This window comes from Amphibalanus amphitrite, unplaced genomic scaffold (genome assembly GCF_019059575.1).
Source record: "Amphibalanus amphitrite isolate SeventyFive unplaced genomic scaffold, NRLGWU_Aamphi_draft 000167F_arrow, whole genome shotgun sequence".
NCBI lineage: Eukaryota > Metazoa > Arthropoda > Thecostraca > Balanomorpha > Balanidae > Amphibalanus > Amphibalanus amphitrite.
Genome location: NW_024881662.1, coordinates 480,281 through 493,301, shown reverse-complemented (window position 1 = coordinate 493,301; position 13,021 = coordinate 480,281). Strand labels below are relative to the sequence as shown.

At 48.4% G+C, this 13,021-nt stretch overlaps 1 protein-coding gene across 3 annotated transcripts in view; it reads right to left on the bottom strand.

Moving 5' to 3' along the window:
* Positions 1-1,749: 1,749 nt before the first annotated feature.
* LOC122383556 (haloacid dehalogenase-like hydrolase domain-containing protein 2) overlaps positions 1,750-13,021 on the bottom strand; it is an 81,644-nt gene continuing 70,372 nt past the window's right edge. For 2 of the 3 annotated variants that reach the window (XM_043370080.1, XM_043370079.1), the window contains 5 exons: positions 5,567-5,641; positions 3,938-4,034; positions 3,485-3,778; positions 2,951-3,167; positions 1,750-2,616 (listed from right to left, as the gene is read on the bottom strand). In XM_043370080.1, coding sequence (XP_043226015.1) covers positions 2,395-2,616; positions 2,951-3,167; positions 3,485-3,778; positions 3,938-4,032 — 828 coding nt within the window. In that variant the 5' untranslated portion in view covers positions 4,033-4,034; positions 5,567-5,641 and the 3' untranslated portion in view covers positions 1,750-2,394. The remainder of the gene's footprint in view (positions 2,617-2,950; positions 3,168-3,484; positions 3,779-3,937; positions 4,035-5,566; positions 5,642-13,021) is intronic. The other variant, XM_043370081.1, reaches the window with a different exon arrangement.

Genomic DNA, 13,021 nt, shown 5'->3' with positions numbered 1-13,021 from the left:
TTATACACCTTATACCTTATACCTCTGAAGGGCCACACGAATCTTTGAGGATGCCTTCGAAAATGTCTGAGAACCTTAACTGGCATCTGATAGTTCAGCTGAACCTTTGAGGAGGTAGACTTTGCTAACCCCAAGCCGGCATCTGAGGGGTCACAACTCACGTGTCCCTCTGAGGGCCGCAACAAATGTTTCTTATGTCCCTACATAGGGTCCTTAGGGATTTCACACAGACCCCGATGGTGCATACGTTATCCGAGGGCTCCAGGCTCACCCTGGGCCTAATCTCTAAGCGCCCGCCGCCCACACTGGCTTCTTAGGGCTCCACCTTGGGCTCGGAAAGCCCTAAAGCACCACATACTCGTAAATATTTGGGGTGACCCACGCCGATCTCCGGGATCCTAAGCAGGCTTTTGAGAATCCACATTCCACACTGACCATGAGTGGCCTGAAATGGCCTGGAAGTCCCGAGCCTATTTCTAAAGGATCCCTTGCCGCTATGCCGTGCGTAACTTTTAGTTCCGTTAAACATTTTTGTTCCCGTTTACAGCGCTTCCCTTCACGCGAATAACGAGAAACTTTTTGTTCACACTCGAGTGAACAAAACACTTCCTCTCATTGGAGCAAAAATGGATAACTTCTGATTCACATTTCCGACATTCACTCTCAGTCTCCGCCTAATGCCCACTGCCCAGCTTAGCTACAATCGGCGGCAGGGATAAGCCCTATGCATTTCACGTAAAACCTCTGCATGCATGCGTGAATGGAGGTTTTAGCAGGGTGATGCGATTAAATGGAGCGTTTTTCACCTTTTTCTGGATAATGATCATGAGCGACGAGTATGCACAGGGACCCTCTGCATTGCGTCGGCAATCGCAGCCACTGTAATTCTACCGGTCGTTCTTGTCGAGAAATTTCAAAATTTCAATTTTTTTCTGTAAAAAAAAATGACATGTCATAGATAGAAGGAAAACTTTGTCACCATCGGATTCCTCGCACCATTGTGCGTTGAATGATATGTAAAACGAGTGAGTAACGACTGGGAAAAGGCAAGATTTAACACAAAAGTTGATTTTGCCCCCCCAACCGAAAATCTCTGGCGACGCCTATGTTTCAAGCTGTTTCGCTAAATGTCCAAAAATGTTACGCTCTATCTGAATAAAACAAACACTCATCGATCATGTTCCTCTCACGATCGCCCGTTTCCTGCAGCCAGGCATTTTGCGAATCCGTATTCCGTGGCAGCTTTGTTCAATGTTTGACATTCAGTCCGACTGCGCGGCTAAGGTACGGCGGTACGGCGCACCTCGGCACGCTGGGCGATTTATTTATCGCAATCGGTGCCTCTATGTCTTTATGAGGTCTTTATTGAGTAATCAATTACAGATGTAGGCATAAAGATAGAGGATGAATGGGGAGTCATCAGTCAAGAAACCGGGCTTGACCAAGAAATGTCTGGCCTGACCTCACTCCCGCTGCTATGAAGGTACTCGCCGGCCGCCGCATATGGCTCAATTAAAAGCTGATTGTCGAAGCAATGTGATGTTTGCTAGCCTTTTGATAGTGTTTTACCTGGCATTTTCCTCGCAACCGGCATACATAGCTCAAATACCCCTCACATATCGTCGACAGGCATCAATCGTACCCAGAGACGGGCAGCCCGGTGAAATTGCCAACTAACGGATATATTTAAAACGAAGGTGACAATATCCAGTTTCGTTTCGTTTTGGATTTCGACGCAAAAAGGTAGCGTTGCATTATTTGCATCTGTATTGCGTACATCAGGGCAAAACGTTGCTATACCGGATACAGTCTAGCATAGCGTGGTGGATAACGGCATTGCAATCCTTACAGCGGCATTCCGAAAGTAAGAGTGAAACAAGAGAAACCAGTCGGTTCGCGACAGGTTTCCTTTCGGCCTCTTTCACGAAACAATTCAATATTGTTCACAAAACAATGAGATATGCGGACAATGAGACGATATACGGCGAAACTCCAGATCCATGCAGTTCCGATAGCATCCGTCCCGAACAATGACCAAAAACAAAAACGAATTTCATTAGCGTCCTTATTTTCTAACAAATCGGCAAATAGCACATAGCAGTAGCAACAAGTATTCGGCAAAAGCTGCGAATTTCTTACGATAACCCTGTCGCGAGAGGAGCCACCCAACATTATTTTGAGGCCACCAGCCTGGTCGCAACAGTGGAAGTTTTGCTGTAAATGAATACCCCTTACATCAATATCGCTTAACACGATCCATGTCACCGCTATCATTTATTCCACATAACCAGCATCATACACACCTGACATCGCTAACCACAGGCCGCAATGGTAACATCTTCCCTTCACCACAAACTAACAAATCCACTACGTGTCCCTCTCCGCCTCTACCCCTCACTGGTCGGCACCGGGTCTCCCCTCCGCTCCATCCGCGGACCCACTCCGCTGCAGCTCCAGCTGCCGCAGCACGTGCTCCACTGCCTCCGGGAAGGCGTCGGCCACGTGCCACGGCGGAGGAGAAATGGTGGCCTCGTCTCCGGGCTGGTACTTTCCGGTGCGGACCAGGAGTCCGGCCAGACCGGCCTCCTGCGCGCCGCCCACGTCCTGCTGCACGTCCTGGCCGACAACGGGGCAACATTGGTCAGGTGTGGGCGAAAAGGAGCCACCGATATGGTGCAGGGGCGTGAAACACGTACCCCATCTGCTATTATTAGCTTAAACATAACTGGGGACAAACAATAATTTAACAAAAGTGTGGGGATTATGGCTAGTCTGAAAATCGAGTGGGGCAAGTGAAGAAAAGCATAGCCTATAATGCGACTGTGTCGCTGACCACCCGATTTTCCCCCGACCGCCTCCCAATTCCTTGTATATCCGATCATGACCTCGTCCTCGGGCCGTTAACCAAACTGACCTCCCTACACCCCCTCCCCATCGTCCAATTCCTCACATCTCCAATCATGACGGCCTCCTCCGGCCGACAGCCGAGCTCGGCCAGCGCCGAGTGGAAGAACTCCCGCTCCGGTTTGCCGACGGCCTCGGCGCGACGTCCGGTGGCGTACTCCAGGGCGGCCACGAACGGGCCGGGCCCGAGCGCCAGGCCGTCCGGGCGGCGGTAGTAGCGGGCCTTGTGGACGGCAATCAGCGCTGCGCCGTCCAGTACCAGTCTGAGGGAACACGGGACCGGGGGTCAAATGGGGCGGACGGCGGGTCAGACGGAGAGGCGGCGACGGGACGGGCGGATATGGCGGGTCAATCGGGGCGGCAGCAGGACGGGTGGACGGCAAACCAACCGTGGGATGGTTGGAAGTATAGTGGGCACGAAGGCTCAGCTGGGTCGGCAAACCACAATACGGCCAGATTGCGAGCCGGACAGGGCCCGGATGGTCTCCGCGAGTCTCGGACCCCTAACAAACGCAGCATCTCTCTCCCAGTTCCAGCCTCCCATCAGCCTTGCCCAAGCGCCCTCCATCCCACCACTCACCTGAATGCCTCGGTAAGCGTTTCGTAGTTGAATTTATCCGGTGCCAGGCCGACCAGCACCGCGTCCGGCTTCTCCGTGTTCACACCGTCAAAGTCCTCCAGTGCCTCGGGCTGGAGCAGCAGCAGCGGTCGCAGCTGGCGTTGCTCCACCAGCCGGCGGGCGGCCGCCAGAGAGCTGAACACTTCGCGGCGCTCCAGACGGAAGCCGAGCGCCGTCAGCCGGCCGTGCAGCACCGACAGCGACTCCTTGGTGGTGTTAGTGACGAACCGCAGCGGCACGCCGCACGTGCGCAGCCTGCCGACCGACAGCGGCGGGCGATCGGTTAGCGGGGCAGGGAGCTTTGTAGTGGTGGAGCAAGACAGGGATTCGCTGAGAGACGATCGGCTAGTCCTTTTGCAATTTGAAACCACAAAGTCAATGAAGTCAGCAGTTGGCGATTGACTGCTTACTTACTTCTCGAGAGCCTCGACGGCGCCCGGAATCTTGGTGTTGTCGATATGCAGTGTGCCGCTGAGATCTATCAGCACCGCCTTAATCTGCCTCATCATGGCTGCGGGCAGAGAACACCAGTGCGAGATGGTCTTGACTTCATCAGTGCGGCAGGACAGAAACAACTTGACACCGCGAGCGATTAGCTGGAGTCAACTCATTAGAAGTTCACGAGGGCGCACACACCACAGCTCTGCGATGTGTGCTCCCTTGTGAAATAAGCGAAAACAGCTAAATATACTGTCTAGGTTATTTCGCTGTTGAGGACCACTTGACAGAATATTAATCAATTTTCCGTAAGAGCCTGACCACAGCGACATCCGATAACACCTCCGATCCTGAAGCGCCTCAGATGAACCAGTTCGACAGAGCGCGGGCTAGACGTTTTACCGGCCTTCGAAAATGACAATAAGGGCGATTAGGAACTAAGATGATAATCATTTCCAACATCTGACTCTTCTCTCCATACACTTTACATCCGCAACCGCAGTAGAGATTAAAGGTAGTGTGCCAGCTTTCCTGTACCGTATGGAGTTAATGGCCCAGATAAGGAGAACCGGATTTTTAGAACTTATCCATACCTTCAAAACTCATGGAAACGTCTTAAATTCTTCAAATTTTGAGTACCCCAGTGCGAAATTCGCCCCGACGGGTTGTCGGTCGTACCCCAACCAAATTTCACACCACTATGAACAATAAATGCACACACTGAAATCGCTATTACCGATATGCTCATCCAATCAAGTTTCGATAAACCCGTTCATCATCATCTCCTGCGGTTTCGAACACGCCTGTTAGGTGGTGCGGTAGACCGCGCCCAAAGCCAGGGCCCCGGTAACGTGAGGTAGCCGAGTCGGGGCAGCGTGCGCTGACCCAAGCCGGGGCCGCGCGTCCTCCCGGTGTCATGTGATAGCCCGGGGCTGCCCGCGGGGATGCGGTAGACCGCGCTCAAAGCTGCGGCCCCGGCTTGGGTCAGCGCACGCTGCCGCGACTCGGCTACCTCACGTTACCGGGGCCCTGGCTTTGGGCGCGGCTTCTGCTCATACTTTGTGGTGCGGTGGTGGTGCGTCGGGCCGCGCGCTCTGACTTCGGCCAAGAAAAATGCGTCAGCTGATCATTGTCATTTCTGCCACTTGCGTGCGATGAAATGGGGTCATAACTTAAGAGACGGCTTTTTCATATCAATTATTTTACATAAAATCATATTTCAAACCATAAATAATGTTCGACAGCCAAATAAAAGAAACAATACCAATACAGGCTTACAGTTTAAGGCTCGACATTGTGTTGTCTACGATTAGACAGCTGATAACTCATTCCCGTACGTCGCACCTCTATAATGACCTTTGCTTATTGTCACATGTGCGCCGCATTCGCGATTGTTGCCGACGCCTGTTTGCAGGCCAGCCCACTACAGTTGTTATACATATCGAAAAACCGATACACTTTTAGGCGAAAAAGGCACTATTCCAGGCCCATTTTTGATTTTTTTTTTGCGATATTAGGTAAAAACAGAAGCTTCTTATCCTAGGAAAAAAATGGGAAATATTTCAAAGGTGGCACACTACCTTTAAGCTAACAGCCTACGCTCACCTCGATCGAGGGCGAAAAGGCGCTCCGGTATACGACTTCCCACGGTGACTGGCGAGATGCAGGCTCAGTAGGTTCCTGGAACAGGCAGTAAACCACACGACAGAACTACAAGTGCAATGTGCGTGCCCAGGACCAGGCTCAGCAGGTCAGTTTTTGGAGTGATCCGGGTTGTAAAGATAAGGCGGAGAGTACAACGTGTTTTTTAGAGGACCATCGTGAAATGTTGACACTGTGTGGCGTGTGCCTGAACTAACTGTGCGCATGATTGTCCAGCTATTAACCCCAAGTGCCTCAATCCTTATGTGAAATATATCAATCAGCAGTAAACACGCGAGTCCAGAGACAAAGAATAGAATCCATTTCAATGGTGGCAGTCGGTGGGGTCTCTGGTGCGGTGTTTTTGATTGATTGTTTGATCTAAGTAAAGTAACGGACTAGATAATGGCTGAGAAAGATATTGGACTCGAAAAGTTAAGTGGCACAAGCGCCAAAGAATGGGTGGTGTGGTTGGAGGACTACCGCATTTTTGGTGGACTGAAGAAGTGGAGTGAGGAAAAGCTGGTGGCTAACTTGAGATTTTTGTAACTGGTGAAGTCAAAGACTGTGTGAGGCAGCTGTGCAGTGAGAATCTGCCGAAAGAACTCGGTGACCTCGAGTCAGAGGTGTCCAGCTTCTTGGGAGGAGCTTTGGATCCGGTGAGTGCCGTGCAGGAGCTTGACAAGCCTTGGATATCTGGGTAACGTGAGGCGCACCCGCTACAAATACAGGCACTGATACCTGCTGCATACCCAACTCTCATGAACAAAGCCGACAGAGATCAGATGTCTCTGCTGCATCTGATGTAACTACTCCCACCCTCCGGTAAACATGAGCTGGTCAAGATGGGAGTGACAACACTTGACACAGCTGCCAAGACAGTGGCAGGAATAGAGAGAGAGCTGAGAGGGCACTGGGAGACCACACTGGTGCTGGTGTTCACAGAGTAGTGGCACCAAAGGACTGTGACAGTGGAGAAAAATCAATCATGAACTGTTATGTTTGCGGTCTGATGGATCACATAAGAGTGAACTGCCCCTTCAAACATCCGGACGGCACCAGTTCCCCTCAGAGCGGCTTCCAGGCCGCCGGTGACAGGTGGTCTGAATCCGTCCCGGGCACAACCCGCTGCACTCGGGACGACGGTGAGACAGCCAGGGGCAACCCAGTCAAGGCACCCCTCTGCCTGTGTCCAGAGACACCCCTTGAGACCCAACCCGGTTGAGGGATGGGACCAGTCAAGGCGTGGCCAACCCACTAGCCGTGCCCAGGACCGACCCTCTGCGAGCGGCGAGTCCGACTGGGACCGTGAGGGGCCTCCAAGCAGCGACACAGCAGGTACAGGGACCCGCAGTTGCTTCTGTACACACTAGTATTTCAGCGTATTCTTTGCCTGTGACACCGTTGGAGGCGAATTGGGAAATGATTGTGTGCTTATTAAAACCACCATCTGAAGGGCTTTAAACTGATGTGCTGCTCTCCTAATTCAGTGAACTTTTTATGGCTATATCAGCAAAACATTGTTTTCAGCGCTTCTTCCTGCCCCATTCCTTCTGAAACCTGGAACCGCTTATTCCATTTACTCCTGCCATCTGACGATGGTCGTGCTGACTACTAGTTCCGGCGCTAGTTACTGCTCCAGTTTTGCACTCGGCACAAACTCAGGCGGCCGTGGCTCGACCAGGGGAGGGTCGGACCGAGCCGACTGCCTGGGGCGCGGTTAGATCGGACGGCGGACGCCCTGCTGGGGAAGGGGACGGGAGTGAGGGGGAGGGGAGGAGGTGGTCACGTGGTCCGTCCAAGCTCGCAGACGGCCTGTCCTGCGCCCAGCCATGTTCCGTGATCCAAAATGGCACGAGAGCTGTGGAATGCTTGGAGGAGACGCTTCGAAAGCGAACTTCAGCAGCACTAATTTACCGTATTCTGTGGAGATAAATGAATTTTATCTTAATGCAGAAAAAAATTGTATGCCTAAGCTGTATAGGCTGTATCTTTTTAAAAGTTGTAAATAGGATTATTTTTAGGGACAGTTATAGGTTTCGTAAACACAGTGAATTGTGTTACATTGAGCCGTTTCGCTGTTCTGGTTACTAACTGAAGAGTTATCCTTTTTTCTCACAGGGAATGACAATACAATAACAATACGAATAAAACCAGACGTTTCGCACAAAAAAGTGCCTCCGTCAGTGGCAAGAAATAAGTAATTAGGCATACATGTTTTCTTTCGCTAAAATCGATGAAGTAGTTATCTTTATTTTTTAAAGATATATTTTCAGCAGTCTTTTAAGCACATCACGGAAGCATCACGGAAGCATCCAAACTATCTAATGTTTGTCTCATTGATTGTTGTGGGTGCCAAGGTCACGTGAAACTCAGGTTAAGGTCATTTACTTGAAATGATTTCGGTTAACTTCCTTAAATTTACACCTTTTTACTGTGGTTTTTAGGAAGTGTTGGTTTGAAATTTAGCACTCATTTTAGCATTTGAAAACTAGGCATACTTAGGTATCAGTTATACAATATGGTGCAAGGCTGTAAGTGCTGGTTAACATTCTATGGATAGCCGGCAGAACGCCTAATGGGTGATCTGGCGTGACCCGTCCTACCCCAAATGCTTTGATACATCATCTTTGATCAAAGCAAGTGCAAATTCGGAGTCAGAAACAAGCCAAGTCCCAGCAAACTTCACTTGTAGAAATTCTAGCGGGACCCAATTTCCGTGCTTTTGGGTTATTAACCTGATCTGGGAGGTCAACCAGTAACCTAGGATCTCAGCATTGACCAGGACATGAAAATAATTGGCTTTCTCTCGTCAGCGATGACCAGGACCCTCAAATCATCGGATTTCTCTCGTCACGAGCAGCTCGCTCTTTTTTATTTTTCAGCGAAGCTCTGGCTATATTTATCAAGGGCCGAATGGCTGAGGGTTTCTACGCCCCTCCGCTACATGTAAGACGCTGAAAAGACATGCCTAAGTGGGTGAGGGTTAAATATCGATTGGTTTTTAAGTGCCGAAGCCCGAAGCACTTTAATTTACTTCGATAGCAGTTTTTAAGACCAACGAGCTCGAATACTATAACTTCTTGAACAATGTAAGCACCACATAAAATGAATCGTAAGAGAAGCGGCTCAAGATTAAGGAGCTATGAGACACTCATAATAAAAAACGGCATATATTAGAAACTGCACCTAACTTGCACTGTTTTTTAAACCTTTTCGTTGCAGACTGGTAGATTAAATTTTAGGATTGATTTCAGCTGATGCTCAAATGGAGCTATTCATTCGTTCATTCATGCGACCATCCAATTCCATTCATAAAAGAAGCCAGTGACAAAATTGTTCATTTTAGATAAGTGTGAAATACAAACTCAATAAAAGTTTAACCCGCGCCCCACTGGGGGGGGGCTATTTATAGCCCCCCCTCCCGTTTTTCCGCAATAACTTTCAAATCGCTTGACGGATCGTCGCCAAACTTTCGGTACCTTTAGCTGCATTAATTTGACACCTTGTGTCAAAATTTGAACTTCGTAGCTACCATAGGTCGGCCGGAAATGACGTCAGAGTGACGTCATGTTCGTCCGATTTCGACGCAAAACATTGAACCACGGCAATCGCTCCCAAGAGCTCAGTTTTTAAGCTAGATCCAATTTCTTTGCATGAAAGGACTCAGAATTGACCGCGCTATCAAATTGCTATCTCGGATTTTCAAACTTTTGAAAATTTCGAAAATTTTATATAATAATATTCAAAATTTATATTTTTGTATTTTTTTTCAAAAAGTTTTTGACTTTTCGAAAAAAACCGGAATATATGTGACAGAACGCATGATTATGACTAACTCTAGCAAGTTTTAGCTAAATATCTTCAAAAATGGCCAAGTTATACGCATTATTGCAAAAAATTCACAATTATTAATTTTTCAAATCAATTTTTCAGTACGTATTTGACATCGTACACCAATATAAATGGCACCATCGTGTTCCTGAGCTCAAACTGCATCCAATAGACACCTTTTTTGTTGAAAAATTTTAACTTCAAAATTTGACCTTTTTTGACCTGAAAGTGACCTGACCTAAGCTAAATTCGACTCAAAATGACCTCAAATGACACAGACAACATCAAATTCGAAATCTATGGCCTAAATGGACCATAAAACATGTGTCACGTGACCGACGTATGATATAATATTTCCGTGACCTGTGATGACCTGACCCTGACCTGAAAATCAAAGTACAAGTTTGGTACCCTCAAGATATCTAAAGCATCTGTTCACGAGTGTGGAAACCAAAAATGAGCATGATCTGACTTGTAAGACGGCGGCCAGAGCCCAAAATGTGAACAAGCCAAAATGCTAATAATTTTTACTTTGACCTGACCTGTGACGTCATCGGTGACCTCGAGGTCAATGAAATTAGGTTTCGCTCGACAGTTTTTCCGGGGCTATCAGACGCCGTTTGAATTTTGACGATCGGCCCAGTAGTTTCGGAGTTAGAAGGGGGGCTATGAATAGCCCCCCCCCCCCAGTAGGGCGTGTTATACACAGACCCCAGTGGGGCGCGGGTTAATGATACGGCAAATTTGACATCTTTTATAATGAACAGACAAAAAAACTTTAACAAATCAAAGTTGAGAGCCCCAAATAGGGGAGAGTGAGGTAAGATGAGCCAAGGGGCAAGTTTAGCCACCCCATGTTTCTCAGCTCCTATGGCGCTAATTGACTTGAGCTTCCATGTGCCGTTCGCTTACGATGTTGCAGTCTTTCACGTGAGACGGCAACGTTCTCACGCTCAGCACCCGGTAACATGTGGTATCGCCCCTGATAACTAAGACATGTTTTGCCTTTAAAATGAGATGGTTGTTATCTGCGGTGTATGGTTATTTTCCTTAGCGGGTGTCATTAATCGAAAATGGCCACGGGTGGGGCAAGATGACCCATTTTCACCTGGGGAAAATGAGCCGGGTAAGCCATTGTTGTCTCCGCTGTCGAAAACCAAACTGAGCTGCGCTTGCTCCTGCTGAATAAAATGGTAGGAAATTGTTTTTCTTTGTTGATTACACAAGTTGTAAGTGATTTGCAGATTATCTGAAGGATAAAATGATTTCTTCCGTGATAGAAAACTTGACGAGCTATTGGAAGGCTTAAAACAGTCACTTTTTTGATGGAGGAAAAAACCTTGCCATAAGTATCTATGCCATGGAGTAAATAAAAGAGCCCACTCTTCGCCGCGCCAGCGAAAAGAAAAGGTTCGTTTTTCTATCCATGCTCAATTTTCCCCACGACGTGTCTCAACTTACCCCGCCCATGGGGTAAGATGAGCAACGTGCAAGATGATTTTTGACGTAGCCTTTTCAGTACAAAAATAAGCGGTATGAAACATTTCTGGCCACCATTACATGCGCAAATCACCACTCTGTCCGTCCAACCCGTAAACGCAGAAAAATGATTAGTAAGTTAGCCTGTAGCTTAAGAAAAACAAAAAGCGACTCAACTTACCTCATTCTCCCCTACGTAACATAATTGAGGGCATTTTTTAGGCCATCACAGTATTTGTCAACAATTGTTGTTTGGGGGACTGGGGAGGGTGGTTACTGGCTCATAATCTGTCCCCCCCCCAAAAAAAGAAAGAAAACGAAACCGATCATCCGCGAAAAGAACTATTGAGCTCGAACCAAGGTGACGATTTGACGAATCGATTTATAGGTATGCAGGATGACTAACGATGCCACTTTTTGACTTCTTGTGTCAAATAAATTCCATCATCTGGATAGCACGTCAACATTCTATTTGACATTTTGCAACAAACGTATACTATTTGGCGCGACTAGCCTCATAAATGATCTGAAACTAAAACCGTTTCTTCGCAATTAACTTGACCCACGTCATCCCAGCTTATGCACGACAAAAATAAAATAATGCTTCAGGATCACTGGCCTGAATTCCAATGCTTAAAGTTTACTCAAAACCGGTGTGGCTGAGGCACTTCTTCGCTACATCTCGTGACGGCCACCATTGTGTTGCATTTTTCGGTAAGCTATAAGTTGATAAGGAAAGATTGGTGAGTGGGTTGAAAACAGCCCTCACCCTACACCTTCAACTCCCTCCCTTCTTCAACATAAGTAACCGAAAGATCTGGCGATGGTTTATCCACCTCCTCTGCCGCCGCGCTGCGAGGCCTCGATTCGTTCGGTATGTGGCTTCCTGAGCGGTCCTCCCCGGAGGCAAGGTGAAAGGTCATGGCCTGTATCAGAAATTTATACGTTGCTGAATATGTTTTATAGTTCTTCCAAGGCCTTGGACACCGTTTTATTATATCGGATAAGCATTGCACTTTCTTGTCAATCAATACATCTAAAGAAAACTTGATCATAATCTTATACTGCGGCAATTGTACTTCTGCTTACGGTTGCCTCTTTGTGATACGGGCCACCACCACCTCCACTGCGCTGGAGCTCTGGCGTTCTACCCCTCCCCGCTACGGACCGGCCCTCGGGCTAGGTGTGTTAGTACTGAGCGCAAACCTGTAGTAGTCACGTGACTTTCATTCACGTAGCGGGAACGGAAGCTATAGGCGATACCAAGGACGGGCTCTGGGGAGGCAACCGGCGCGGAAAAATAGCACGATTGTAGTTTTGGAAGAATATCTGTTGCGGTAAGAGGAATTATACAAAACATACGTCCTCGGAGCAAACATGTGTTATTCCTCCATACTTTGCACTACATCTCCTTTCTCCAATGGCCAGCACTTAGCAAATAATAGCGCAATTCTAAATCGGTAATATATGTGTACAGTAGCAACTGCGGGTCCCTGTACACACACTGACGAGGACACGGGGCGGCCCACCATCCATGCAGACGAAGGCATGGTGGGTTCTGCAGGGGACCAGGAAACGGCTCCCGAGAAACGTACACGTTCCGGCCGAGTAAGTCGTACCCCTACCAAACTGACAGACTTTGTAGTGGGCTGACGGTGTATGATGTTGACTGCCGGGTGGTGCGTCGATAGGGTTTGCGTTATAGTTTAAGTTGCCTGTTTCAATGTCCATGGTTAGGATATCATTGTTGTCGCGTCGCTCTGCCGTGGGTTCGTGGCTTGGGGAAGTGTTGGTTACTTTACATTGGTGCATCTGTGTGATATTTTAGGGCCCAAAATGTCGCTCGGATACACTTGTGTAAATGGCTTGTAAGTGGAAGAACCGTTTGAACCCATCTTGTAGAGTCGCCCCGCACAATATTCTCCGAACCAGATATGTAGGTAACTTTTGTTGTTGTTTCCGGGGCGGAAACTTCAGCGGAAACTATTGTAGCGGGTTGTATAATTTGGTTGCGGTGACTTACCTGTTCTCGCCAGGGTGAATGGCGCGGCTGCGCCAGAACTGTCGTAGCGTGGGTTGTTGGAGGACGCGGGGGGACGTGAAGAG